Consider the following 27,011-nt stretch of genomic DNA (forward strand, 5'->3'; position numbering starts at 1 on the left):
CCCTGAACCAACTGAGCAGCTCCTTACTTGGTCTTTTCCTGGTATGGCCAGCTGAACCCTTTTGCTGGGCATTGATAGATGAGTTTGAGGAAGACTTTTCAAGTGCAGCTTTAGCAAGGTGCCTGACTGACCAGCAGGAGTCACTAGAGAGCGATGAGACATGGATCCAGTGCAACATAATTGCTAACAAGGTCGGCAGTTATAGGATGGTCTAGGGTTGCCAGATTTAGAATGTCAAAACTGGACAACATACCGATACTGGAGGCATAATCACTAACAAGGTCGGCAGTTGTAGGACGGCAGGGGGGAGCTCTCTCAGAACCATTGTCCTGAACGGATCAACAGTGGAACGTGGACCCGTTCTACGAAGTACTCGTTAGAAGCTACCACAAATTTTCTTCTATCAATTACTCTGACCGGACATTACATTGTCCTGTAGGGACCACAAACCAGACCTGTACAAATTATTTGAAAACCAGACATTCCGGTCGAAAACCGGACGCCTGGCAACCCTAATTCAATTACACACCGTGAGGCCCAGTCACAAGAAGAATGCCTTAACAGAAAGAGTCACCCAGCAGCCCGCAACCCAAATCTGAATGTGGAGTATGTCTCAAGTGTTTTGTTGGCAGGTGAATCAGAGAATCAATTTTGAACTGAAGAGGGACCGTAAGCAATAGTCATGTGACCTCAGAATCCCATTAGTGGAGTCACTGGCGTTCATGTTTGTACAGAGCACACGGGAAAGATTAATCAACATGCGGCCAGTGACACTCCGCCACTGTCAGTGTGTCTGGAATGTTCCGGATACTTTGGTGGTTTTGAAATGCAAAATATGTGTAAATGCAGTCCTTTCATGTAGTCAGCATTGTATCGGGTGTCAAAAGGTAGTGGCAGTAGTCTATATTTCCTAAACGTTTCGAACAATTTAACTGCTGTAACTAACCACTTGTAGACAGAAACGTTTTCTCTATATCGTTAAAAAAATAGCAACCCTTGTAACTGAAGCCACCAATAAACCCAAATGAGTGTTTGTTACAAAAACCATTGGAAGCTTTATTACAGCATACATACCAGACATTACAACCAAAAGGATCTATTTCCAAATAACATTTTGAACAGAACAGAAACAATACCATCTACCCAGCGGAAATATGTGTTGATTGATCTGCAAAGGAAAAAAAATGACACAAAATCATATTAGAATATGCTGCCACTAAATTATAGGCAGTTGTATAAAAACAAGATTCAGTATGGTGCCAATGAAAATGGTAAGCTTTGGGTGTGACATCTTCACATTATTTATTGACATAAAAGCTATGAAAAGCGATTCGTCAGATGCAAATGTCTTTGGGGAGATGACTGGTATTGATGTTAAATGCTGGTACTAACTCACTGAGCTTGAATCTCTGGAATAAAAAAAATAAAAAATGTTTTATAAAGTTGGTTCCCTAAAAATGGTCCAAGCTGTTCAAAACTATTTTGGGAGGTTTACAGTCCCTTAACTGTCTCAAATGAGTGTTCTGTACAGGAGAAGTCCCTTTAGAAGACTACAACAAGAAATGGGGTAAGCCTTTTTAAGCTTGCCGAGTCGCTCAGCGTTGAGCCACAGTTTTGAATCGGCTAGCTAGAACTTGTTTTAGCTACCGAAAATGAGCAAGGCGAGTTGGCGCGCAGATATTAAGACGCAAAAGCTAAAAAAACTGTTGATGGCTAAATAAAATTAACCTTGTCGTAGTCATGATTCAAGTCATAGTCAAGTTGAAATGAAGCCCAAAAAAAAAATACCCCACAATGCATCTGATTTGATATTTGCTGTACACATGGACACCACTGATTCACAAAAGATTAACGGCGTTGTCGCACGGAAGTCATCCTTTACAGTCGTTCAGGTTTTGCGCCAAGGTATGATAATCGGTTGTATTTAGGAGAGGCTACCATGGAATAGAGGCAACGTGTGCTACCTTTCTACAACATAACCACCCCCACTCCTCACCAAAAAAAAAGAAAAAAAAAAGTGAAACACAGGGAAAGTCAGAAACAGCTAAATGATACAAAACGGTAAAAAAGAGGCCCACCTCTAAATAAAGATAATTTTTAAAAGACCTACGGACTGCCCGACAGAAGTGAGGGATTATAGAATTTTCTTCTTCAGTATTAACGGGCCCACGTTGTCTCCCGTCAGCATGTTGTGCTTAATGTGCGATTTATCGCACACAGGAAACTGAAACAGGAAAGAGAAAAAACATATTAGCAGCCGATAAAACAAGTTCTGCTTCGGAGCTTCAATAGCAGTGAGTCTTCATTGCCCAACGCCACAACAGGTGTCCTATAGTACATGTGTAAAGCATGTGTGTACTTATAATTCAAGATGGAAACTATGGAAACATGGAAAGGCAGGGAAGGCCAGCTCACTACTCTTAATTTGTTTGTGCCATTGCGCAGTGTTCTGAGGCACTGTGGCCTTCTCATTCATAAAAAAAGAAAAGCATACCGCGCGTGACTTGCACAGCTGTGTGACTGGTGGATTTGCCTCGGCTAATTTACAGCTCATTTTCACCCCAGAGCAGCTGAGGTGAAGCCCACTGTTTAAGTGAAAGATAAAGCAGGTCCGCAATGCTGAGGGTCTGGGACTTCCCCCGCCATAACCGCCGCTCGCCACGCCACACCGCGCCAAACCACAACGCGCCACGCCGCCGCTCCGGTTGCGCTCTCACCGTTTTAGATCGCCAGCACCGGCAGTAGCAGGCGCTGGCGCTTTTCAGGTCCTCGATGTCGATCTCGTTGACGACCTTGGGGTTCTCCTTCTGGATCTTCAGGTTGATGAGGCTGTCCTTCTGCTTCTTCTTCTTGGGGAGGAAGGGCCGGATGGTGAGGTAGCCCAGGAGGGCCAGGATACCCAGCAGGGGAAGCAGCCGGAGCCACTCTGAAACTTTAAGCGGACAGATGTCATGCGATCAGCCTTTCACCCCTGGGGCTTCCCGGTTTGTCACTTTGGAAAATCTATTCCTGCTCCTGTTCACGCATGACGCGCTAGCAGAACATTTCCGGAACGTTTACGGGTAAAGATGCTTGTGTGAAAGGAGCTTTTGTCTCCAGCCATTATCAGTATCCCCACTGCGCACATGGATTTACTCTCGGCCAATTTGCAAGTCTCCGTTCCGCTCCAAGCCTTGAAAGGGATTTAAAAAAAAGAAAAAAATGTGCTCAATTCTTAATTAATTTGATTTGTTTCATTTTGGATCCAAGTATTAATAAGCACTTTTTGGATGCAAAACACTACACTCAGTGAAAAGAACCATGAGGGTTTCAAAAACACTTTTCAATTACTGATTTTTGCTCTGTGCACAAATTAAAACTTTCAAAATGTGTTTCTGAAACCGTTTCTTTCTGGTGAGTTTCTGATGAGAAACACTGAAAAAGGACCACATACATTTAAGCTCCCAAGTCTCACAAGGCTCTTCGTCTGGTAGAGAACTACAGAACTACCAGCACTGTAAAATTCTGACTACCACCACAAGCCCTATTTAGTTTCCTCAGTGACGCCACAATGTTCTTCATCCACTTGAACATGGGCCTAGTTGTAAAATGAGGAAACAGTCTCAAACCGTTTGCAGGTTTGGTATTAGTAACACTGCGGACTAATAATGCACAGTTTTTATGAAAAATATTTCAAACTGTCTAACCATAGTCCTGCCAACCCATTTTTAGACCATTCTGCACCCAGAGGACACAACGTTTCACGGATTGAACACCAAGAAAAATGATCTGTTTTCTCATGAAAATGCTAAATTAAAAAACACAGTATTTCTGCAAGTTAAGTTTCAACCTGAATATGGTAGGTGCACAATGCTGTTCTTAGAACATGCCCCAAAACACAGCTCATGGGTGTGACATCTTCACATTATTTATTGACATAAAAGCTATGAAAAGCGATTCGTCAGATGCAAATGTCGTTGGGGAGATGACTGGTATTGATGTTAAATGCTGGTACTAACTCACTGAGCTTGAATCTCTGGAATAAAAAAAAATAAAAAAATGTTTTATAAAGTTGGTTCCCTAAAAATGGTCCAAGCTGTTCAAAACTATTTTGGGAGGTTTACAGTCCCTTAATTGTCTCAAATGAGTGTTCTGTACAGGAGAAGTCCCTTTAGAAGACTACAACAAGAAATGGGGTAAGCCTTTTTAAGCTTGCCGAGTCGCTCAGCATTGAGCCACAGTTTTGAATCGGCTAGCTAGAACTTGTTTTAGCTACAGAAAATGAGCAAGGCGAGTTGGCATGCAGATATTAAGACGCAAAAGCTAAAAAAACTGTTGATGGCTAAATAAAATTAACCTTGTCGTAGTCATGATTCAAGTCATAGTCAAGTTGAAATGAAGCCAAAAAAAAAAAAAAAAATACCCCACAATGCACCTGATTTGATATTTGCTGTACACATGGACACCACTGATTCACAAAAGTTTGAGGAAACTAAAATTCACCTATTTAGTTTCCTCAGTGACGCCACAATGTTCGTCATCCACTTGAACACGGGCCTAGTTGTAAAATGAGGAAACAGTCTCAAACCGTTTGCAGGTTTGGTATTAGTAACACTGCGGACTAATAATGCACAGTTTTTATGAAAAATATTTCAAACTGTCTAACCATAGTCCTGCCAACCCATTTTTAGACCATTCTGCACCCAGAGGACACAACGTTTCACAGATTGAACACCAAGAAAAATGATCTGTTTTCTCATGAAAATGCTAAATTAAAAAACACAGTATTTCTGCAAGTTAAGTTTCAACCTGAATATGGTAGGTGCACAATGCTGTTCTTAGAACATGCCCCAAAACACACACAATCGGTCAAAGAAAATACACTGTATTTTATGAAAATTTCAATGATTTCATTGATTCCCAGTGTTGCACGTTTTAATGTCCATGACTGACCCAGAAACTATCTAGTAACTTTTTCCACATCCATGTCCTTTCTCCTATAATTTGTATTTTTTTGTGCAAGCTTTTCTGCATTACACATCTCAAAAAAGAAGGGGGGGGGGGGGGTAAATGCAACATCATGTTCTTGTTATCAAGAGCCAAATGTTTGGTAATCAAATGAGACCATGACAAAGAAGCCTAAGTGAACTAAAATAAAACCCCAAGAACTACCCTACACATCCTTTACATGCGAAACAGCTGCAGCCAGTAACTGTATAAGGTCAGGGTGTAAAAGCACTGAGGCAAGCGCAATTGAGTGGCACTTCATACGAGTATGGGAACTGCAGAAAACAGCAGTGAGATACTGCTTTCCTTACAGAGCAGTGTTAAAGGTGCCATTTTATATCCACACCAACAACAATGCACATTGACCTCACTCTGCCCACAGTGTGTATAATTCTATTGTTGAATGCATGTGTCAATTAGACAGTGACTGAGTGACACACGTTAGGCCTGACATGTAGCCTAAATTCTGAGGCATGAAGTCCCCTTGAGGGGAAGAAGAAGAAGAAAAAACTGGAATTGCTGAGTCACAGTTGCACAACACTTTTCAGCTCAGTATAGGCCATGTATATAAATATAGAGCCTAATCTGGTTTTTGCTTCTGCAGGCCACAGCGATTTTGAAATATAAGATTTTTTTCCAGATATGAATGGCAATGCACCAATTTAAAAACAGTACTGTACTGTACTGTAATCTGAAAAACAACCCTGTCTATGTCTGATCCATCTCATGTTTAAGAAACGTAAGGCAAAGGGCAGCAGCGTAGATGTACTCTGAGTATTGGATCCATGCATACATTTTCCAGCAGCTCCATGCTCATCCTGCAGATTAGCAGTCAGATTAGCAGTAACTCCGCCTGCCTATGGTGTACCACATGCTTTTTCATGCAGATGACCGTGACGGGTCGGAGAAACCATTACTTTTTCCTATGGATGATTATTTATTTATTTTTGTTTTCCACAAGGCAAAATGAGCCTAGATTGAGCCCTTCTCACAGAATTGACCCTCTGTCTCACTCCATAGGATTTCAGATGCATGTGATGTCCACTCATTCTATTAGTTTAGAGGAAAACAAAATGCTACAACAGACAGTCAGGTTTTGGGCACCTGCACCAGTGCTTAGTTAATGCTTCACATTGCAGAGACTGCAAGAATACCACAGTGAGCTAAAGAAATAAAACAATGCTCATCGAACAACAGACAATGCATATCTGTGCACAGCATCCCATTAAACTGGCATATAAACATGGGCCATGTAGAGACCCCTGCAGTGTTCAGTCAGATGCTCTCAGAGTTCAATATACCTTCATATTAATATAATTTCACATGCTGTTCTATACATGCACAGGCCCATTTACACAGCAACATGTAGAATTTATAAATATAGCTCCATTGCTCCTATAGAGCATGACTTCCCACATGCTAATATAGGGGTGCAAACCATGCAACCATAAGCATAAAACGTAGCTAAGTTTGCTATATATGATCTGTCCCAGTCTTCAGGTACAGAGATGAAAAATGCATTTGTTTTTTTTTTTAAGATTCAAGGAACATCAAGAGATTCTCAACCATGTGACATGGTGTAGGACGCCTTATGACACACTCGGGCCCATCTTACAGTATTTTAAAGGCTGTGATGACGGAGTGCATAGTTAACTACTGTATCATCTCCATGTGTACTTTATTATGCTAAGCCTCATATTAGCTTAGCAATGTTTCTGGGATTTTATGATGTTTGTTTGCGTATATTAAATGTTTTAATCCAGGCCTACATGTTATATGAAGGATAAGGCATGGCGTGTTAAACACTTTTAGCTGTATCGGTAGTTTGTGGCAAGTTTCTTTAACACAGGAATGTATGCAATGGTCTTTCTGTTCTAGTCAGAACATATTCATGTGGATTAACTAAGTGTTCGTCCATAAGAATTCCAGTTTGTGATGCAAGACAGGAGAAGAGTAGCCGTCTAATTTTAGATGTTCTTATTTTAGGGGTGAACATTGTTTCACTGTCTTGCAAAAACCGGGTAAGACAGAGCTCGGACAAGATCAGTTTATAGCGACCGGTTTTGTCAGTTAGTTAAGCCTGCAATGACCCGTTCTTTCTCGAATCACCCTCCAATGCGAAATAGTTTATCTTGAACTTCATAAAGGCCTTTGAATCGTTTTGTCATGTCAGCTCTTAAAATTCACTTTGTGATACAGCCTACACTTCCACATCATAGTGCACGCTGAATGGAATTACGGGAAAGTTCCTTCAAATGTAGTCTACTAACGTCATATATGAACTATACATTCGAATTGTAGACTATATTGTTTCTTTTATGGAGCGGGTGGTTGTCCTTATAAGCGACGAACCGGTTAGCTGTTCTGTATCATGAGCAGTATCGATACAGCAAAAACAATGGCACTTCACTAAGAACACCAACTCATTTACTCTGCTAGTTCTCATTGCATTTGAGATAGCCTACCTAATGACTTGATATTCCAAATCATTATTTACGTACCTGTTAACCTCGCAAATCCTCCGATAGTTTCTGGTAAAGGTAGCTTTTTGAGGTAGGCTGGGAGCTGGATTTTAATAATCTTCGCAATGCTTTCTAACACCATCTTGAATATGTCTGTGGGAAGGTTTTTAATTCACCGAAGTTACATATTTCCTGGGGCCCATCTACGCATTTGCGTTGTCAAAAGTGTAACTTAGCACAGGTCAACTACTATGAGAACAGGAATTTAACGTATGTGTGTACATGAATAGCTCCATCTACGTACGGTGATGCTACAGTGTTTAGCCAATGAATGTCCGGAGAGTTGGTGCTCTCTGGTTGGCCAGTGTCGATTAGTGACATACCGGCAGTATGTTGTAGTTCATTGTATCATACTGTCATCGCTTAATTCGTTGCCTGTGTTATAGGCTATGATAAATCCTAGCTCATTTAAAATATGTAACAGATGGTATATTTATATAAAAGTCAGCGGATAAAGTGTAATCCGATGGTTGGCGAGAAGTAGGCTAAACACGGGATCTACATTACCTATTTGTCTTTGAATGTCATGAATTGTCCAAGGGCCTAAATTGGTCAAATGTTTCATGAGTTTCGGATAATATCCTTATTTTTTTATCGTGATCATTTCCTTATTTATTGTCTGTTGTCGTAGCTTAACTGTCAAATCAATTGACCAGTGTCAATATGCTGTATTTCTACATTACAGGATCAGCTTGTTTCATGCTATAAATAAATTTCACTTCTTCTCATAGCCTCTTTGAGTTCAATCTTTATGAAGTGACGACTAATCTATCGTCATCGTCGTCGGCAGCAACAAAATTAACAACAACAACAACAACATACTATTATTATTATTATTATTATTATACAATGAATGTTCAGTGAATTAATATCGATGACAAGTAACCCAATTACGTAGCTTACACGTATTTTGTTGTTATTTGTAGATCATGACTACATAGTTAAGTAATTACATGAACATATATACATTGAATTATACAAAAGAACGACTGAATGCAAGAGCACAAAATTTACAGTTGGCAACATGTTGCCAAAAAAGCTGCATTTAGGAGTCATATGCCTCCCTCTAGTGGAAAACTCAGACGCTCGTAGAAACTCTTACAGCTGTGTCTGTTAGTAAAATGTGCTTCAAAACGTGTTTGTACAAATTAATGAGTATGTGTGTTGTGTGTGTGTGTGTGTGAGTGCATGTGTTGTAGACCCACTGTTAGGGTGGGATAGCCTATTTCCAGAATGGAAATGCATGAAATATCAAATATCTTGAGTCGTCCTACATAAACTTCACCATCCAGAATCCTTTGCGGTTAGAACCCTCTCTTTCATTTATTTAGTCTACTTTTCCTTTCTCTTCCTATAATATTGTATATTGATAGTCAATTGTTTTTGAAAAAAAAGTCGCCAGATTGTTTTTTTATTTTTATTTTTTGATTGTATACGTTCGTTTTTATTTTCCTTTCCTTACCATATTAATTGGGCATATTTTTAGACACCTAATCCATTTTACGTTTAGGCCCTTCCCTCTCCCGTGTCATTGGTGAATGACCGAAGATGTCGCACAGTAGGCTGTTTACTCGGCTGTTCTGTGAGTATGGTAACTTTTTGTTTATTTATGCGTCAGAGTACAGTCAATTCTGCATTTTTTTCTGAGCCTGGTCGTGCCGACTCGTTATAAAGCTGTTGATTTGTACATACTTCGGTTGTTTTCTTCAACACCACTGGTATTGCTACTGCTAGCAAGCTCAGCCCCCCCAGTGTAACTGACTTTGGAATATAACTTTACTTGCACGCGAGGCTATTCCAGGCCACACTGAACTTTGACCTGCCATGTCTCTTTAATTTTTAATTTTTATTGTTTTAATTAGTTGCTTTTACAAATATGCCTTTTTCAGTTTTAAACGTACATGGCCTTTGTACCTGCAGGTACATTTCAATACGTTTTTGAATTGTTTCACTGAGAACCTAACTAATGCTGGCTGTTGTAAATGGCCAGTTTTAGCCAACTGACGTGGACGATAATTCATTCTGAACGTTTGTTGAACCCGCACCATAGACTCGCTAACGTTACCCAACATAAACAAAGCTAGTTGCATAGTTAATTAGTATCCTGTTAGTTATCCAGCCTCTGGGGAGATTTAAACAACGTGTGAAGTGTTATGCCAATACAAAATAGTTTGCTAGCTGTCTATATAAATACATTTAAGTTCAAGATGTAATGCCTGTGCAGTGCATTGTAACTTGCTTGTTAGCCATCCATTCTCAATGACTTCCTTCCCCCAACATTGTGACATACTAGTCATGACACAGTATTGATTTATTGACAGGTTGTTTAACAGTTAACACTGTGAGTACAAGTACTTCTGTGCTAAATCCAAGCAATCATTGTCAAAGTTATGACTTTCTGGTTATGGTTTGTTTAATTGATGCATTGGTGTCCAAGGGAAATGCACATTCAATCGAAACACGCATAACCCTCAAATTTAAGCTGACAGTCTGCACTTCAACTTCATATTATTTTATTTCAAATCCAATGTGCTAGAGTACAGAGCCAGAACAAAAAATGTGTCATCGTTCCAATACTTTTGCAGTATGTTAAACATGGCTACTATATAATTGTTTATGGATATTGCACATCTTTGTCACCCCACTCTCTTCATTTTGGAAGTTCCCTTTCACATTCACCTTGTGCTGATTGCAGTTGCGACAGACCCTTCTGTTCTTACTTCCTTTTCTCTCAACGTACACCATTTACTGGTACCACTGATTTGGGCAGCATGCTTACTGAAAGTCTGCAGGTCTGGTGCATGAACAGTACCTATGAGCAAATCATCAAACACCTCCTACCCTGCTTCAGTACAGATTTACAGATACATACTGGCTAAAGGTTTTGTCACATTGACCAAATTTAGGCCTAGATCTTGTAAAAAAAATATCAGTAATCTAAGAATCTATAAAATAACTGCATTTAATTCAGGAAGCAATGTGGTTGAGTTATTTATGTTTTCAGATTTATCCTACTCAGTCACCTCTGGTGTGCAAATGTGCAGTGATTGGATGGTAAAATAGATTGCTTTGCATAGATTACACATGGAATCATCATTTACAACTTCTAAAAATTGGCGTTTTGCTGTGAACTAATCCCAGGATCAGATAATCCGTAACTCTGAGACAGCTTTAATCGGGTAATGGAATCTGCTTGGGGACATCTTCGGCGACGGCACGAGACTGAAAGGGGTCTAGAAAGGGGCTAAAGAAAGTTTTCTCCTAGAAACTCGGTAAATTAAAAAAAAAGAAGAAAAAAAACTTCTTTCAAGCATTTTATTTGTCTGGCTTCATTGATTATGTAGTGTAGGTTCAGTCATGTCTACAGAAAGCATGCCTGTTCCTGTATGTAAATGCACTGGAATGCACTGGAGCCAGTGGGCTGACAGTTGATTTATTTCCAGGTGGCCAATGGGCTGACAGTCAGTTTTCCATCTGCTTAGAAATCCTGGAAAAGTGAAAGGGCTTTCTGTTCTTCTTCCAGTTGTTTCAGGTGTCCTCCATTCCTCCTGACTGTGTTCTAAATGTGTATTGCTTGCTGTGTTGGATAGGGAATATTTTGATGATAGGTTGGTTGAGAAAAAAAAAAAAGAAAGAAACACTGGTTACTTCTCCCCGTAGAGAAATCACTCAACATTTTTTAACACCTGCGACTGAATCTGATGGGTTTGAGTGGCAGCCAGGGCCCAGGATTTACTCTCTGTCTCTCGCTCTCTCGCTCTCTTCAGTACAGCAGAGCAGTGTCCGACATTGCTATACCGCCTCAAGAAAGAACCTCTACATCAACAAGGACACTAAGGTCATTTGCCAGGGCTTCACCGGAAAGCAGGTTTGTATTGTCTCTGTCCACAACTGCTGTCAGGCCGAGTCGTCTCTGTGAGACAGCATCCTCATGGCGCTCCGCTTTTGTTTTTTTTTGTTCATGGGTGCTGTACTTGCTGTTTGCAAGCACCTTTTCCCTTTCCTTATGATCAATGCTAGTCGCTAGCTGTGGTACAAACACATGGTGATTTTGTGAAGCTGTAGGCTGGACATCACCTTTAAGGGTGACTTTGTTCCTTTGTGTTGTTAGTGTTCAATTTTACTGAGATATAGGGTAGCAAAACACATATTTTTGTTTTGTCTGTGGTATACTCTGTCATTAACTGGAAGGTTGGAAGAGTGCATCCTGGGTCACAAAGTAGTTTGTTGCCACAGATTCCCTATAGTAACCCGACAGTTAGCTCCTGCATTTCTTCTGTCCTCTGATAGATAGATATGCACTTGGAAGTAGCATGTTAGGATACATTACCTTTATCAGAAAGTTTTACCAATTCTGAGAACACTTGGCCTTCAGTAGATGTTTTGGAAATAACTGTCTGTGGTATATCATAATATACTTTAAGCATGACTGGGTACTGTACTTGGATTTTATGAACAAAACTATTCTACAAAGTAAATGCTTATTGCAAACTTTAGTACCATTATATAAATGTACTGGCCTTAAGCAGGTTTAGATGCCTCATTTTCACTGTTGCGCTAGAACAAGGCACCTGAAGTTGCTGTACCGCATCACAATGACTGCTTTTTTGTTCTCACTGTATGGCAGCTTGCTCTCTGTCAACCTTCCAATGCAGGGACTTTTTCAGTGAAAAAAGACTCCTTATTACTACTTGTCTACTTCTGCCTCCTTACTACAGATGAGACACTTTCTTCCTTCTGTGGCTATCCCCTTGGTTTTTAGCACAGGAGGTAAAACATGATAGCGTAGCGTGGCGTCTACGCTCCTGACTGGACTGTACAGATGTTGGTACAAGTAGTGCAACTGGAGGGCTTAACCGGGACCGGTCAGCAAGAAAAGCAAAAGCCAAAAACCACGGAGGCCCCGTGGAATGAGCTGGACAGTATTACAGACGTTAGCTAATAACGCATTACAGCTGTTCGGGTGAACAAGTCGGCCAAATGTTTTTCAGTTCTGCAGCGTCCAGCAAGATTACCGTTCTCAGCCATTGGTTTTATGCATTTGGCAATTTTTGCTCCCTGGCCCTTTCTCAAAGCCCTGATCTCTGTAATAATGGGCTATTATGTAAAGTTGTAATGAGCGGTCCTAGTTATTAGGGCTAAGTGAACGTGGGCTCCAAAGTCATCACGCCGCATTGAGCCCAAATGGACGAGGCCTTCAGCGGAGCAGACCGTGCGCTAAGCTAAGCTAAGCGTCGGGCATTAAATGTGAAGGGGGGCGAGGCGGCGGTCGCAGAGGTTAAAAACGTTAGCCGTAGTGCGCTGCAACAAGCCCCCCCCCCCACAGGCAATTACAGCCCTGCCACCGGTGCCGTTGGTTTTGACCCAGGATTCACGCCTCCATGCCACTCATGCTCATTTCAGCATGACCTTTAGTGATGACCATTCAGAGGCGTGCCTGGCCAGGTTGAAAACGAATCCTCTGCCTGCTATTGAGCTGGAGGCCTTGGTCCAGGGCTGCTTTTGTGCAAACGTGGGCGATGGAAACAGGACGATGTTGCCCGTCGTTCCAGTCTACAGCGCGAGTCTTCAGGTGCTGCTCCCCTTTCTCCTAAACTGCTGCAGGCTTTTTTTCTGCATAGGACAGTAGGCCTCATATTGGTTTCTCCCATGGTGCTGAGGAGGTTGGAGGGTTGAGAGGGTTTACGTTAGCTTCAGAACGATGGCTTTGGGATTCCCGTGCTTTAATAGGTTTTTGGAATCCCAGTGCTGTTGCAGCCATTCCCACCTGTAGCCTGTGAGCCAGACACATCCTACAAACTCTTGGCCCACCATAGATGTACTCTTGGCTGACCGGAGACATACTCCTGGCCCACCATAGACATGCCTTTGATTACTGAACAGAAAAAAGGTGGAGTTCATATGCATAAGAAGGCATGCTCCTGCACAGTTCTGGCATACTTCTCACTTGGTGCGCATAGCCGCAACCCCTCATCCGCTTGTTCCAGAAAGCAGAAAGCATAGACAAGCACATGCTCTCCTCTGCAAACATTTCTTTTCAACTCTTAGTCTACCCATTTGTACAGCTCTGAGTCAGAGGAGTAGGCTTCATTCGTGGCTCGGGAAGGGAGGTCGTGGATGGCCGAACGGCCAGAAGAGGTTGCTAGTGGGCAATAAGACGCAGACGACCCGCAAAAACACCCCTCCCGCCCCAGCTGACTCTACGCTCGTCTGTGTGTGGCGCTGCAGAGCTCCTAGCCGCCGTTGGCACTAACAGTCGAACGTATGATTTCTGAATGGAATCTGGGCCCCAGGAAAGGCAGCTGAACCACGTCAGTTTGAAAGATTGGCCCAGTACATGTGAGTTTAAGCGGCGCGTTCCCGCCGTCTCCAGCGCAGGAGCGCATGTGGGAACAGTGGCGGTAATGCGTTCTCTGGAGGGTGTTTTTGAATACTCACGGGAGGGCGCCGTGTTCGCGGACGGTGGACTTCACCCCCGGCCACATCCCTGTGTTTATGGTGTACCGCAAACAGATAGCAGGCTGATAGCGGGCTTTTAGCGCGCGTGCCTGCTCTTGTGCTTTATCGACGTAATGGCAGCAAACAACCATTCAGCCTTTGCCACGGTGTGTTTGTGGAAAAATAAACACATGCGGTGCGTTTGGAACTTTGAACGTTGACAATAGTGTTTATCACAGTACGTGTACTTGCGCGTGTGTGTGTGTGCGTAAGTCTGTGTGTAAGCGTCCATGAGTGCATGCATGCCTGCGTGTGTGTGCGCGCGCGTGTATGTGTGTGTATGTGGGTAAAATGATTTGTAAGGCTGCGTGTCGTGCCAGTGCGCGCGTGAGCCTGCGTTTCTGTGCGCTTTCGCGAGCGAGCGCCCATCTGAGCGATCGACCCAGGCGCGCGGGCGCGTCCCTCGCATCGCTGCGCCGCGCTAGGCGGCGTGCGGGTGATTAATGGCCAATGGCAGCTCTCCTCATCAGCGCGGCTGCTGTCTTTAATAATATCCCAAGGTCACAGCTTTAAATACAGCGCAGGGCCCTGGGAGCTGTGTCCCTCCCTGCCTGATCCATCATCGTCCTCCTCCTCCTCCCGTCTGCTCCAGGGGACCTTCCACAGTCAGCAGGCTCTGGACTATGGCTCCCGGCTCGTCGGAGGAGTCTCCCCCGGCAAGGGAGGCAAGACCCACCTCAGCATGCCCGTCTTCAACTCCGTGAAGGAGGTACGGTGTGGCGTTTCTCTCTCTCTCTCTCTCTCTCTGTCTCTCACTGTCTCTCTCTTTCTCTCTCTCTCACTGTCTCTCTCTCACTCACTCTCTCTCTCCTCTCTCTCCTCTCTCACTCGTGTGTGGATATTTTCTCACCTTCTGTGATCTCTTGTGCTGAGTTTGACTCATGTTCGTCTGAACCCTCTCTGGCACGATGCCTCCTCAGCTCCTCCTTCCCCCCCGCGGCGAAGGACTGCACGGGCGGCCTCTGACTCGTGCTCGCCTTGCGGGCGGCCATCTGGAGCATCGAGCGAGATGCTCTGGTGTGTGCTCCGAGGATCCCAAAACAGGACATGGTGAAGGTGAAGCACCGCCTGCTCCGCCAGGGCACCACCCGCCTCATCGGGCCCAACTGCCCCGGCGTCATCAACGTAAGCGCTCCCGCAACGCTCCCTCAACGTTCCCGCAACCTCCAACCGTTCTCCAACCTCCAACCCCCGACCTTCCAACACACCGACATCCTCCTCCATCCCTCCTTCGGGGGTTTTGCTTTGATTAAAGCCTCATGCAAGACTTAAATGTGTTTGTTTGGATGAATTCTTAACAACTGTTGCCTGTTGCCACCGTGTGCGTCATCTCCTGCTCCTTTCCTCTTTCTCTTCTTTTCTCTCCGCGTGTTCAGTATGCAATTTTGCAATTACAGTTTTTCTTCTCTCTTTTTTTTTTTGATTGAAGTGGTCTAATCACACTCTCATTATATTTTGGCAGCCCGGAGAATGCAAGATCGGAATCATGCCGGGCCACATCCACAAAAAAGGCAGAATCGGTAAGATGTTTGCACAATGCCGCTTATTTTGTTTTTGTGTCTTTCCTTTCTTTCTTTTTTCCCCCCCGTTTTAAATTGCAAACTTGCCGGCGGAGTTAACAAAGGAGGCTCGTCTGTCTGAAAACACGGCTTAGATCTCTGCATGGGGAAAGTTCACAATGGAAAAGTACAGAACTAATTCGCTGCATTTCTGGTCGAACCAGGGAAAGAGAGAAAGAAAGGGAGAGAAGCTGGAGATAATTGGTCTAATCGCAGGACGGCAGGTCTCTAATCATAGCTTCTGGAACTTATTTATTTGTTTATTTACGTATTTGTTTGCTGACTAATTTATTTAGTTATTTTCGCATAAAACTGCGATTTATTTTCTGTCCAGAGGTTGTTTTAGAACAAGCTCTACGAGGAACTCAAACTGTAGTGTGTTTGTGCCCTCGAAGGTCTTCGTTTTCCATCACATGTATGTTTCTCCTGGCCTTTACATGTTCTTTCGTCTCATTACTGCAACTTTGTCCATTGGACGCCCTTCAAGTTCTCCGGTAAAGGCTGCAGTTGTGCTTTTGAGGGTTGCGTGGAGTCGGAACGTACAACATTGCTCGTTCTCTGTTAAAATCGGGTGACACGCTGACCCGGTCGACTTTTGTGGTCACTTTGTCTTAAGTGCATGTTAAAGCCGTGCGCTTGCGTTGTTATTGCATCGTGGTCGTAACTCTGAGACGGGCTGTGCTCCTATTGGTGACCGCGACCGCTTCGACCGGACGTTAACGGCGCGGTCGTGTTTCCGCAGGCATCGTGTCCCGGTCCGGTACGCTGACTTACGAAGCTGTGCACCAAACTACACAAGTGGGCCTGGGGCAGTCTCTCTGTGTGGGTAAGTCCGTTTAATCCTCCTTTCACTCAGACAAGAAAACAATCATAATGCATTATGGGATATGAGCATGAGCCTAGTATTTGGCAAGAGCTGATTAAGGATTTAGTGAGCCCAATTGCAAGCAAATATCTAAGGAGGGAAGTAATGACCCTCACAAATATTAAAGGGATTAAAGGGAATTTTTATGTTTTTTTGAAGATTGCATGATAAGAAGTTGGACTAAATGAAGTCCTTTTGAATGCGCTTGTGACTTATTTAGCTGAGATGCCACTCCAGAGTACGCTCTGGACAGATAAGCGCATTGTGTTTTCCTGAAAGGGGAATATTATGGGGTGCATTTCCATGGTGTCCCCCCCACCCACGATCGCTGTTTCTCTGTCAGGCATCGGCGGGGACCCGTTCAACGGGACGAACTTCATAGACTGCCTGGAGGTGTTCCTGCAGGACCCCAAGACTGAGGGAATCATCCTGATCGGCGAGATCGGCGGGGACGCGGAGGAGAACGCCGCAGAGTACCTGAAAGAGCACAACTCTGTAAGAGCGCACACACATACACACACAGGTGCGCGCACACACACACACACACATGCAGGTGCGCACACACACACACATACACACACAGCACACAGGTGCACACACAATAGCCAGTGGTGCGCACACACACACACACACTGTGCCATACAGACACACGCACACAATACACCACAGGACACACTAGCGAAACACATCGCAGGCCAGGCACACATTACACACACACGTCACATGCAGGACAACAGACGACATAACACTAACTTCTTGCACTCTACACATACATATGCGTAACACTCAGCCCTGATAAACGGTCAGCAATCATTTATGTTGTTCATATATTTTAGTACCACTAACATTTTTTATTATTCACAATTGTCAGGACAACATGGTGTGCAAGGAGGTACGTATCAGTGTGTTAAATCTGAAGCTACACTGTACTCTGTACGTAGGGTTAGTTTTATATTGTTTTGTGGTAAAAGCTCAGATCCATAATATCGGCGTATAGTGGAACGTCAGCCCTGATAAACGGTCAAATCCGATAATGCAAACGGTTCTCAGGAGACGAGCTCACATCCCAACATGCCCACTTCAACGGGAACGTACCTGAAATTTTAAAAGAATACCTGCTGGACTGCAATTTGACCCTTTGAGAGATTATGCTTAAGTTCAGGATGTCCTGCAGAGTAACCCCCTCCTGTTGTCTCGAACACTAGCAAAAATCGACCATGGACAGCACAAGACAATAAGGAGGCTCAAATCGAGATGTACCATGCTCCCCCCCCCCACCCTTCTTCTCTTAAGGCACTACTTGTGAATGGCTTCCAGATCAATATGAGGGAGCATCAAAGGGAATTCATATTTTTCACACAGCTTGTTACAGGCGGGTGCAGACATGAAAAGCATTCTTCCTCGGTGAAAAACACGCTATATATAGCGAGGCGGTGGGTCCGGTCGATGCTCGCGGGTCAGAACGTCCGTCAAACTCTCGGAGAGCCGTGTCGGTCATATTGGCGGTTTTTGTGAGGGGGAAGACCGGGCTTCCCGCCGAGCCTTCGAATGCTCTTCACATGGAGCGTGTGGCCAGAACATCCTTTCACCTGCACGCCACCCCCACCCCCCCTCCCCCTGTCGCTGTCTCACTTCTCTATCTTTCGGCTTTCTCCATAAAACTGTCCGCAGCGGGCAGGTTTGTTCCTCCCGGCCCCCCGACTCTTAGAGTGGGGGATGTCAAACTCCACTCCGGCAGGCCGCAGTGTCCTCTGGTATTTGTGGTTTCCATTCAGTCAACAGCCAGTTACGGCCTTGAGAGCATAGTGTGTGGGCTCTTTAGCCAATAAATGACTTGCATTAGTCACTGGTGATGAAACATACCGAAAACCAACAGACTGCGGCCCACCAGGAGTGCAGTTTGACACCCCTGGGTTACAGCGTCTTCTACTTCTACAAGGCGGTTGGGTCACAGTGTCTCCATCTTCAAAGGTAGCTGGCTTATAGTGTCTCTTACATCTTTGGAGGCAGTTGGGTTATAGTGTCTCCCAAATTTTCAAAAGCAGTTGGGTTACAGTGTCTCTTACATCCTCAAAAGCAGTTGGGTTATAGTGTCTCCTGCATGTTCAAAGGTAGTTGGGTTACAGTTGCCATCTTTAAATCCCACAGTTTGGCGTAGAGTGAGTCCATTGCCTTCTGAGGCCTTGTTTATTTTCAGGGGGGAAATGAATCCGTCCGCATTAGTAGTTCTGAGGTGGGTCAGACTAGGCCAGCGTGTTAGAAAGAACTCCAGCTCCAAGGGCAGCCCAGCGTCCGTCCTCCGGCCGCCTTAACCTTGCCGGATTAAGGAGCAGCCTCAAGCAGTCTTCCCTTTTACAGGTCCGCGCTTTTACTGGACCCTACTGGGGCAAGGAGCGGGAGACGCTGCTCGTCTTCTGTAATTAATCTAATAAATCTCCTTCGGTAATTATCAGCGCGGCGCTAATTTGGCCGGCTTTATGCGAAGAGCGCTTCCGAGGCGGCGAGAATGTATTCCTTAATTATGCAGCAACCTGTTTAGGTAGATTCACACAAAGGGGCCATGCATTTATCAGAGGGTAAAGTAGCTGAGGTTTTTTTCTTTTTTTCCCTGAAAGCATGATTGGGTACAGGGCGACAGTGTAGTACAATGGTTAAGGAGCTGGTCTTGTAACCTGAAGGTCGCAGGTTCAATTCCCAGGTTGGACACTGGTCGTATCCTTGAGCAAGGCACCTGACCTGTATTGCTTCAGTATGTAACCAGCTGTTTAAATGAATGCAATGTAAACTCTTTGTAAAAAGTTGAGTGAGTTGCTCTGGATAAGTCTGCTAAATGCCTGTAATGTAATGTAATGTAACGGGTACTCAGAACTAAGCTCACCGGCCACACATGCTGTATTGAAGGAGGTACTGTGAGCGCTGCCTCAGTTCTCCTTCACAGGTATTAGCAAGCAGTCGGTGATGTCTCTCCTTATCAGTGTCTGGAGCTATTGAAAGAAAAAAAGAAAACTTCTCCCTGTCTGTCTAATTTACCCATTCCCAACGGTTTATAGATGCGTGTTACAAATTAGGCTAGCTTTAATTAAAGATGCATTCAATACACGAGCATGTATTATGTATCACAGTACTTTGTTGCAGAGAATTTAAGTCCGAAGAGGAGGGGAGGACATTTTGAGAGAAAAGTATGGTAAAGCAATGTGGGGGGAAAAGACCAGACAGGCGGCTATTAACTTGTCATTGCGAGAGGTTGTGAAGTTTGGGCCTGGCCCCACCTCATCCCCAAATAATGGCGTAATCTTGCGATGTGAAATATTTTTTTCCTCGCAGAACTGATCTTAAATTTGCCCATCCATCACCGTCGTCAGTGCGGCCGGTCGGCTAATGGCTGCAAACGTGACTAATTACCCTGTGGGTAATGAAGTGCTCGCATTACACCCTAAGACCATGCTCCCACCCCCCCCCCGCCACCACTTTATTAATGTAATCTTCAGACAGAACCTTTCTGGCTTTAATCACCCCTTGAGAACAAAAGGGCTGATACAGCAGTTTGAGTTGTTAAAATGGTGTATCTCAAAGCACTTTAGCTTTACTGGTCGTGTTGATTCCACACCTTTTAAAACCCGGTGTGTATGGCCCAAATCACAGTGCGTATGTGTGGTCTCCAGGGTATGCAGCCCAATCACAGTGCGTCTGTGTGGTCTCCAGGGTGTACAGCCCAATCACAGTGCGTCTGTGTGTGTGGTCTCCAGGGTGTACAGCCCAATCACAGTGCGTCTGTGTGTGTGGTCTCCAGGGTGTAAAGCCCAATCACAGTGCGTATGTGTGGTCTCCAGGGTGTACAGCCCAATCACAGTGCGTCTGTGTGGTCTCCAGGGTGTACAGCCCAATCACAGTGCGTCTGTGTGGTCTCCAGGGTGTACAGCCCAATCACAGTGCGTCTGTGTGGTCTCCAGGGTGTACAGCCCAATCACAGTGCGTATGTGTGGTCTCCAGGGTGTGCAGCCCAATCACAGTGTGTATGTGTGGTCTCCAAGGTGTTCAGCCCAATCACAGTGCGTCTGTGTGGTCTCCAGGGTGTTCAGCCCAATCACAGTGCGTCTGTGTGGTCTCCAGGGTGTACAGCCCAATCACAGTGCGTATGTGTGGTCTCCAGGGTGTACAGCCCAATCACAGTGCGTCTGTGTGTGTGGTCTCCAGGGTGTACAGCCCAATCACAGTGCGTATGTGTGGTCTCCAGGGTGTGCAGCCCAATCACAGTGCGTATGTGTGGTCTCCAGGGTGTGCAGCCCAATCACAGTGCGTATGTGTGGTCTCCAGGGTGTACAGCCCAATCACAGTGTGTATGTGTGGTCTCTAGGGTGTGCAGCCCAATCACAGTGTGTCTGTGTGATCTCTAGGGTGTTCAGACCAATCACAGTGCGTCTGTGTGTGTGGTCTCCAGGGTGTGCAGCCCAATCACAGTGCGTCTGTGTGTGTTGTCTCCAGGGTGTACAGCCCAATCACAGTGCGTATGTGTGGTCTCCAGGGTGTGCAGCCCAATCACAGTGCGTATGTGTGGTCTCCAGGGTGTGCAGCCCAATCACAGTGCGTCTGTGTGGTCTCTAGGGTGTACAGCCCAATCACAGTGTGTATGTGTGGTCTCCAGGGTGTGCAGCCCAATCACAGTGCGTATGTGTGGTCTCCAGGGTGTGCAGCCCAATCAAAGTGCGTATGTGTGGTCTCTAGGGTGTACAGCCCAATCACAGTGTGTATGTGTGGTCTCTAGGGTGTGCAGCCCAATCACAGTGCGTATGTGTGTGTGGTCTCCAGGGTGTACAGCCCAATCAAAGTGCGTATGTGTGGTCTCTAGGGTGTACAGCCCAATCACAGTGCGTATGTGTGGTCTCTAGGGTGTACAGCCCAATCACAGTGCGTCTGTGTGGTCTCCAGGGTGTGCAGCCCAATCACAGTGCGTATGTGTGGTCTCTAGGGTGTTCAGCCCAATCACAGTGCGTCTGTGTGTGTGGTCTCCAGGGTGTGCAGCCCAATCACAGTGCGTCTGTGTGTGTGGTCTCCAGGGTGTCAAGGCCAAGCCGGTGGTGTCGTTCATCGCCGGCCTCACCGCGCCCCCGGGCAGGAGGATGGGCCACGCCGGCGCCATCATCGCGGGAGGGAAGGGCGGAGCCAAAGAGAAGATCTCCGCCCTGCAGGCGGCCGGGGTGGTAGTCAGCATGTCCCCTGCCCAGTTGGGCAGTACCATTTTCAAGGTAAGGATGGGGGGGGTTTACCAACTGGAGTTGTTTTCAATAGTCCCTTACATACCTGTCTATGGATTGGTTTGCAGGCAAATGCATTTAACAATCTGTGTAGGGGGTGGGGTGGGGGGTTTTCTTAATTTCACATTCTGTGGGCACAAAAAATTTCTTTGCTTGGTGGATTGCCAATCATGCAAGCCGCTTTTTGCTTTATTATGAGCAATCACTTATCCATAATCTCAGTGGGTTCTAGGGTGCTTTAAAAACCTGAAAACTGCATATCCATGGAACTCCTTTATCCCTCCTGAGTCTGTGGCTTGGCAATACTAAATCCATATCGATGTTAGTTTAGAGCACAGCCTTTCAGAATGCAGTGGGCATAGCTTGCAACGATTGGCTTATTGAAATGAGAGAATAATGATGTCACAAAAACAAGGCTTTGGACACTTCTGAGATCCCGCTGCCGATGGCCGAGGCTGTTTCCAAAGCTAAAATGCTCATACGCAGGTTTTACCACATATTTTACATGCTAACAGGTGTAGACTGCAAACCCAAGCTAGGAACAAAGATTTGTGGCGTGCCAAAACCCTTTTAGAATGAAGCAGAGAGGAGCTGCAGCAGTCTGAGCTGCCCGTCTCAGAACGTCTGATGCCGGCACTTGCCGTCACGGGCAACTTGTCTAATCGCAGGTGGCGAGTTTTAGAACGCTACGAAGAGTCGCCGGTGGCAGCTCGACGCCTCGCGAATCCTTGGCATGAACTGGGCTTAAAACAAGAAGCATTAAGAGAGAAAAAAAGAGAGACCAGTCAATTTTAACTGGAGGAGTGGGGAGTACTTTCAGTTTTTTCCGGAATGGTCCGTGAAGCAGGAAACGGCTGGGTGTTCGCGGGCGTGGGAGGCCAGGCTGACCCGAAGGCGAAGTGCAGTGCAGGATGGGAATGCGGGCAGCGGGCGTGGCGGATGGGGAAGCTTCCTCTCCGCACCGCGGCCGCCTGCTCGGGTCCGCGCCCTGCCCGGGTTCTTTCATTGAGCTGCCGTAAAGAACCGGATGGTAAAACCACCAATGGGGCAGCGTGGCTAAGCTGCAAACAGCCGCTGTTTATTCTCATTGGTCGCAGGGAGCGGTGTGAATAAGTGGCGTAAAAACAGAGAGCGCACATTATTCCCGCTCACAATCCCGCCATTACGTACTCCGGCGGACATTTTGCTCTCCAGCGTTGCCCTGGATTAAATTTATTTTTTTGAAGCTTAATTATTACAGAAACGTTAAAAAGCAAGCCGAGGTTAATCTTCCGGAGCCTTGTACCTGGCATCTCTCTTCATCCCTGGCCTTTCCCGCCGCTGGCAGACGGTCCGGAGCAGTTCCAGGGTGTGGGTGTCCCGAACGCGACCGTCTCTCCATCGCGCCGCTCCCGGCCGCGTCGCTCAACCTCACTCGGGGACTCTCGCCTCTTTTGATTCACTTCTTTTTTTTCTTTCTTCATCCCCCTCTTCTTTTCCTGTCTCGTCTCCCCGCCCACAAGCCTTTGGTGATTAAAAGCCCGAGCCGGGTTCGACTTTGGCAGCGGGAGAGCGGGGGCTTCACAGAGCTTCCGCGCGGCAGCAGCCAATCGCCGACTGCCAGCCGGCGTTTCGTTAAAAAGGCCCGTCTTTCTTTTTATCTAATTATTATTTGTTTTGTTGATTTGTCGGTCCGTACCGCTCACCGCGATCGACAGCGCGGAGCAGGTTTGACCGCTGCGGTATTCAGGGAAGGCTCCGCCCCTTTCAGAGCGCAGGTGGGCCCCGCAGGCGGCCGTACGGTCGGCTCGTCTTCAGGCTCGCGTGAGAGAGGCAGGATCAAGCAGCGGATGCGCCGCGCATTTATCTGCTTTTAACACGCGCCCTGCTTTTATGAGGGCTGCTCTGTGTAGCGCTGAGTGCTGTACTGCTGGGGAAATAAAAGCAGCATGAAAAGGTTCTGTTCTGCCATGCAGATGTGCATTAAATTTGAATTGGTTACAACAGTCGTTCCACTTCCCTCCACCAGATGGCGGTATAAGAGCAGACAAAGGTTCCGTCTGCATTGAACGATTACGTGCAAGTGCTGTCCAAGACCAGATAAATGACGTTTGCATAAAGCAGCATTCTCCAAAATAAATTTAATCCAGGAAAGTTTTTTTTTTTTGTTCTCCCCCCCCCTTTCTTTCTTTCAGTAGATTCATTGTACTTACAGCATCCTTCATGATAATTGGTTAAAAATAACAAAAATAAACAGTTTTGTCTATCAGTAATGTTTCTGATCGTCAGAAACATTACTGATAGAAACCAATTTTCCATAGATCTTACTGTGTGTGTGTGTGTGTGTGTGTGTATATATATATATACACTTGTCTTCAGACTGCACATGTAATGTGCTGGCAGGGTTTAAATCAAAGCTGCCCAATCCTGTTCCTGGAGATCTACCATCCTGCAGGTTTTCACTCCAACCCTTACAAAGCACCTCATTCAACAGCTAGAGATTTCATTGAGCTGCTAAGTAGTGGAATCAGGCGTGCCTAATTAGGGTTGAAATGGAAACCTACAGGATGATAGATCTCCAGGAGACGGGTTAAATGAAGGAACCCAACTATTATCTGTCTAGTTCAAGATCCATGTATGCAATTCTGATTCTGATCAAAGGTAAATTTCCCACTGTCTGTTTGAGCCCTTTACTGTTAGTTAAAGCGCATTACCTTGAGGCAGTCCCATCGTTCTACTTTGCAGTTTACGGCACAAAATGGCCGGCGTTAAATCGACTTTGACGAGAGCATGTTTCACGATGGCGGAGCACCTACAGTAGACCTCTCCTCTGCTTTTTTTTCAGGAATTTGAGAAGAGGAAGATGCTGTGAATGTGGAGCCAAGAACACCTCTCCCCCACCTCCACCCCCCGCACCCCTCCAAGTGGATCGTTTTGTGTTCGTTGCCCTTGGTTTGGGGAGCCAGCCCCAGGAGAACCCAAGCTCTCCTCACGTTCACTGTAACTTAAACTCATACAATTTAATATGTATGACGTCCTTAATGTATGCCAGAAGAATAATAAATGTATGATATCTTGAGTATTTCTTTGAATTCATTCGTACAAAGAAGGTAACTCTTAAGAGCTCTTCTGTAGCGCAGATAAACATTAGGTTTTATACAAAAAATAAGTTTGGACTATGGAGTAGTTTTGGTCTCGAGTTCAAATCCATGATGATTTCTTCTGGCAACAATGGTTCTCCCTGGTCACCTCCCGTCCATGTACAAACCAAGTCCGATCACTCCTTTGTAGTGTGGTCAGACAGACATGCGAAGAGTACAGGGTGGTATGGCTACTGACAATAACATTAAGTTACTTAACCAGTGATTGGTTAGTCAGAAACCATGGGATTATTATACTGTTATACTGAGCAGTCTTGTGTTCTCAACTCAAAGGGGTATTTTTTTGCTTTGTTTTTTGTTTTGTTTGATGATAAACCATCTTTATAATGGTATTAAAATTAAAAACATCTATTAAATGAAATGATTCTAATGGCTTCTTTCTCGTAAAATTCTTGGAGGACACAACCCCTAGGCTTGTAACTGGAGTATTCAAGATCCCTTGAGCACCTCAGCGAGCGTAAATTTGTTATACGTGCATATATTAGTCCCCCGAAATAAGGCCGTCTGAATACAAAGAAATAATAGCAGTATCACGAGATTTCAAAGGGAAGGCCACAATCATTGGAGGGCTGTCCTTGTGTTAAAGACTATGAACCAAAAAACCGGAGGCAAGCCTGTGAATTGATTACCGAGCTCAATCTAACCGGGGCTCCTGCTGAGAATTCGTCATGGGCTTTTTCTGTTTTGGTTTTCGGCAAAGAGGTGTTGAAGAAAGCCCCAAATCCTCAGTTATGAATGTGCAAAACGGAGTCAGGTGCATCACACAGTTGAAGCTTTTAGCAAGGTTTTTCAGGTAAGCTACGCACTTATTAATTCTAACCCTGTGAAGGAAAAACGGTGGGAGGCCATTTCTTTCAATCTATAATTGCATTTCTCCCGCATAATGACATGCATTCACATTTCTTCTTGATAAAGAATAAAAATTATAATTCCATTTCAGTGTTTTTTTTTTTTTTTCGCGCTCTCGGAACTGCGCCGAGTCAATTACCATCAGCGTTTCATAAATTTTGTTGGGTAGAAAAACGACTGATTTATTTGCTTATTTATTAACTGAGGTCTTTGTGATTTCCAAATGTGTTCATCATTTTCACCGGCAGGAACGTCGGGTGCATGTTAAGGTTGTCTCCGGCACTGTCCTCTGGGGCTTCGTTTTGTCCTAATATGAAAGACCGTATAATTGAAAAAAGGTGTACGTTATTTTTCACAGAGCTCCAGTTTTGAATTTCTAAACTGCGAGTGAAGGAAGATGTCGACCCGTTATCCTGACCTGTTCAAACATTTTCGACCTCATTTAGTCACTAAGGGCTGTGGAATTGGTTTGATCTCTGTGACTTCTGAATGTGTGCGTGTGTGTGTGTGCACAAATTTGTTTTTACGTTTATTGCGTCTGTGAATAGAAAATGTCTTCGTTAACGGCCCAAAGTTATTGCGAGTGTAAAATTGTGAGTTTTGAACGAGGCCGTATGTCCTTGATTAGTGGAATAAGCCCGATATTTGAAACCATCGAGGAATGATGACACCGCGTTCTCTCGAGTGTCAAGGGTTTAATGAACCGCTTTGAATGTTCCCCTCTACAATTCCCTCAAATTTCGGCCGCCGTCATCCCGCTGTACAAAAAGGCGTGGCCTCCCTGTCGTCACCCTTGTTCCGGGTCAGAGGCGTGTGAACTCTCTTTATGTCAGAAGGATTTTGCAATACGGGCAGTTAAATGAGCGGTCACAAATGAACTGCATAGTGAAAGAGGAAGTAAGAGACGGAACAAAGAGGCTGACTGACAGTGTCTTTGGAAATAAATTATTTAAATAAATCCGGGATTAACCTCCGTAATGGACCGTGAAAAAACGCCCTCCTTTGCTTGGACCCCTCCACACTCTTATCGCTGCTTCTGTTATTGTCAGCCTGGAGAGATTATTCCGTGTACACATTGTTAGCAATTACCGCTAATCTGCATTAGAGAATTACCATAATAAAGATTGCCTGCGGAATCTGAAGCGTTATTTGTTTGGGGGCTCAGGGTGGCCACTATTCTCCGGTTGTGTTACGGTGGCCAAGCCGCGCTCCTCGTTATCTGCGCTCGCGGTTAATGTGGCGGCGTCTCTCCGGCCAAGTGTGCGCCGCGCGGCAGCCGCAGCGCGTAAACGACGCGTAGACGCAGGACCGCGGGAGGCTTGCGGCTTCGCCCGGAGAAT

The 27,011-nt window shown here is 45.2% G+C and overlaps 2 protein-coding genes across 4 annotated transcripts; one reads left to right on the forward strand and one right to left on the reverse strand.

Annotated features, from left to right (window-relative positions):
* Positions 1-1,031: 1,031 nt before the first annotated feature.
* On the reverse strand, positions 1,032-7,689 carry cisd2 (CDGSH iron sulfur domain 2). Of its 3 annotated transcripts, none has more exons than XR_010329951.1 (4): positions 7,488-7,688; positions 2,718-2,932; positions 2,079-2,224; positions 1,032-1,168 (listed from the first exon to the last, which is right to left on the reverse strand). XR_010329951.1 is itself a non-coding variant. In XM_064335128.1 (4 exons), the coding sequence occupies exons 1-3, from the start codon at positions 7,588-7,590 to the stop codon at positions 2,135-2,137; spliced, it is 408 nt and encodes a 135-aa protein (XP_064191198.1). In that variant the 5' UTR covers positions 7,591-7,689; the 3' UTR covers positions 1,032-1,168; positions 2,111-2,134. The 3 variants fall into 3 exon arrangements, 2 of the variants coding, with proteins under 2 accessions (XP_064191198.1, XP_064191197.1); XM_064335128.1 differs by having other exon boundaries at positions 2,111-2,224; positions 7,488-7,689; XM_064335127.1 differs by having other exon boundaries at positions 1,032-2,224.
* Positions 7,690-8,983: 1,294 nt separating this feature from the next.
* On the forward strand, positions 8,984-24,740 carry suclg1 (succinate-CoA ligase GDP/ADP-forming subunit alph). The gene is given in 9 exon segments (XM_064335129.1): positions 8,984-9,090; positions 11,276-11,376; positions 14,599-14,753; positions 14,927-15,131; positions 15,469-15,526; positions 16,308-16,391; positions 16,774-16,925; positions 21,485-21,673; positions 24,507-24,740. Coding segments are annotated over 9 exon segments (1,005 nt in total). The 5' UTR covers positions 8,984-9,056; the 3' UTR covers positions 24,534-24,740.
* The last annotated feature ends 2,271 nt before the right edge of the window (positions 24,741-27,011 follow it).

This window comes from Anguilla rostrata, chromosome 5 (assembly GCF_018555375.3).
Source record: "Anguilla rostrata isolate EN2019 chromosome 5, ASM1855537v3, whole genome shotgun sequence".
Classification (NCBI taxonomy): Eukaryota; Metazoa; Chordata; class Actinopteri; order Anguilliformes; family Anguillidae; genus Anguilla; species Anguilla rostrata.

Coding starts and splice junctions, on each gene's coding strand:
- cisd2 (XM_064335128.1), bottom strand. CDS start 7,590: ATGGTGTTAGAAAGCATTGCGAAGATTATTAAAATCCAGCTCCCAGCC. Junction 2,933..7,487: donor AGGATTTGCGAGGTTAACAG/GTACGTAAATAA, acceptor GTCCGCTTAAAG/TTTCAGAGTGGCTCCGGCTG. Junction 2,225..2,717: donor GGTGCTGGCGATCTAAAACG/GTGAGAGCGCAA, acceptor TTCCTGTTTCAG/TTTCCTGTGTGCGATAAATC.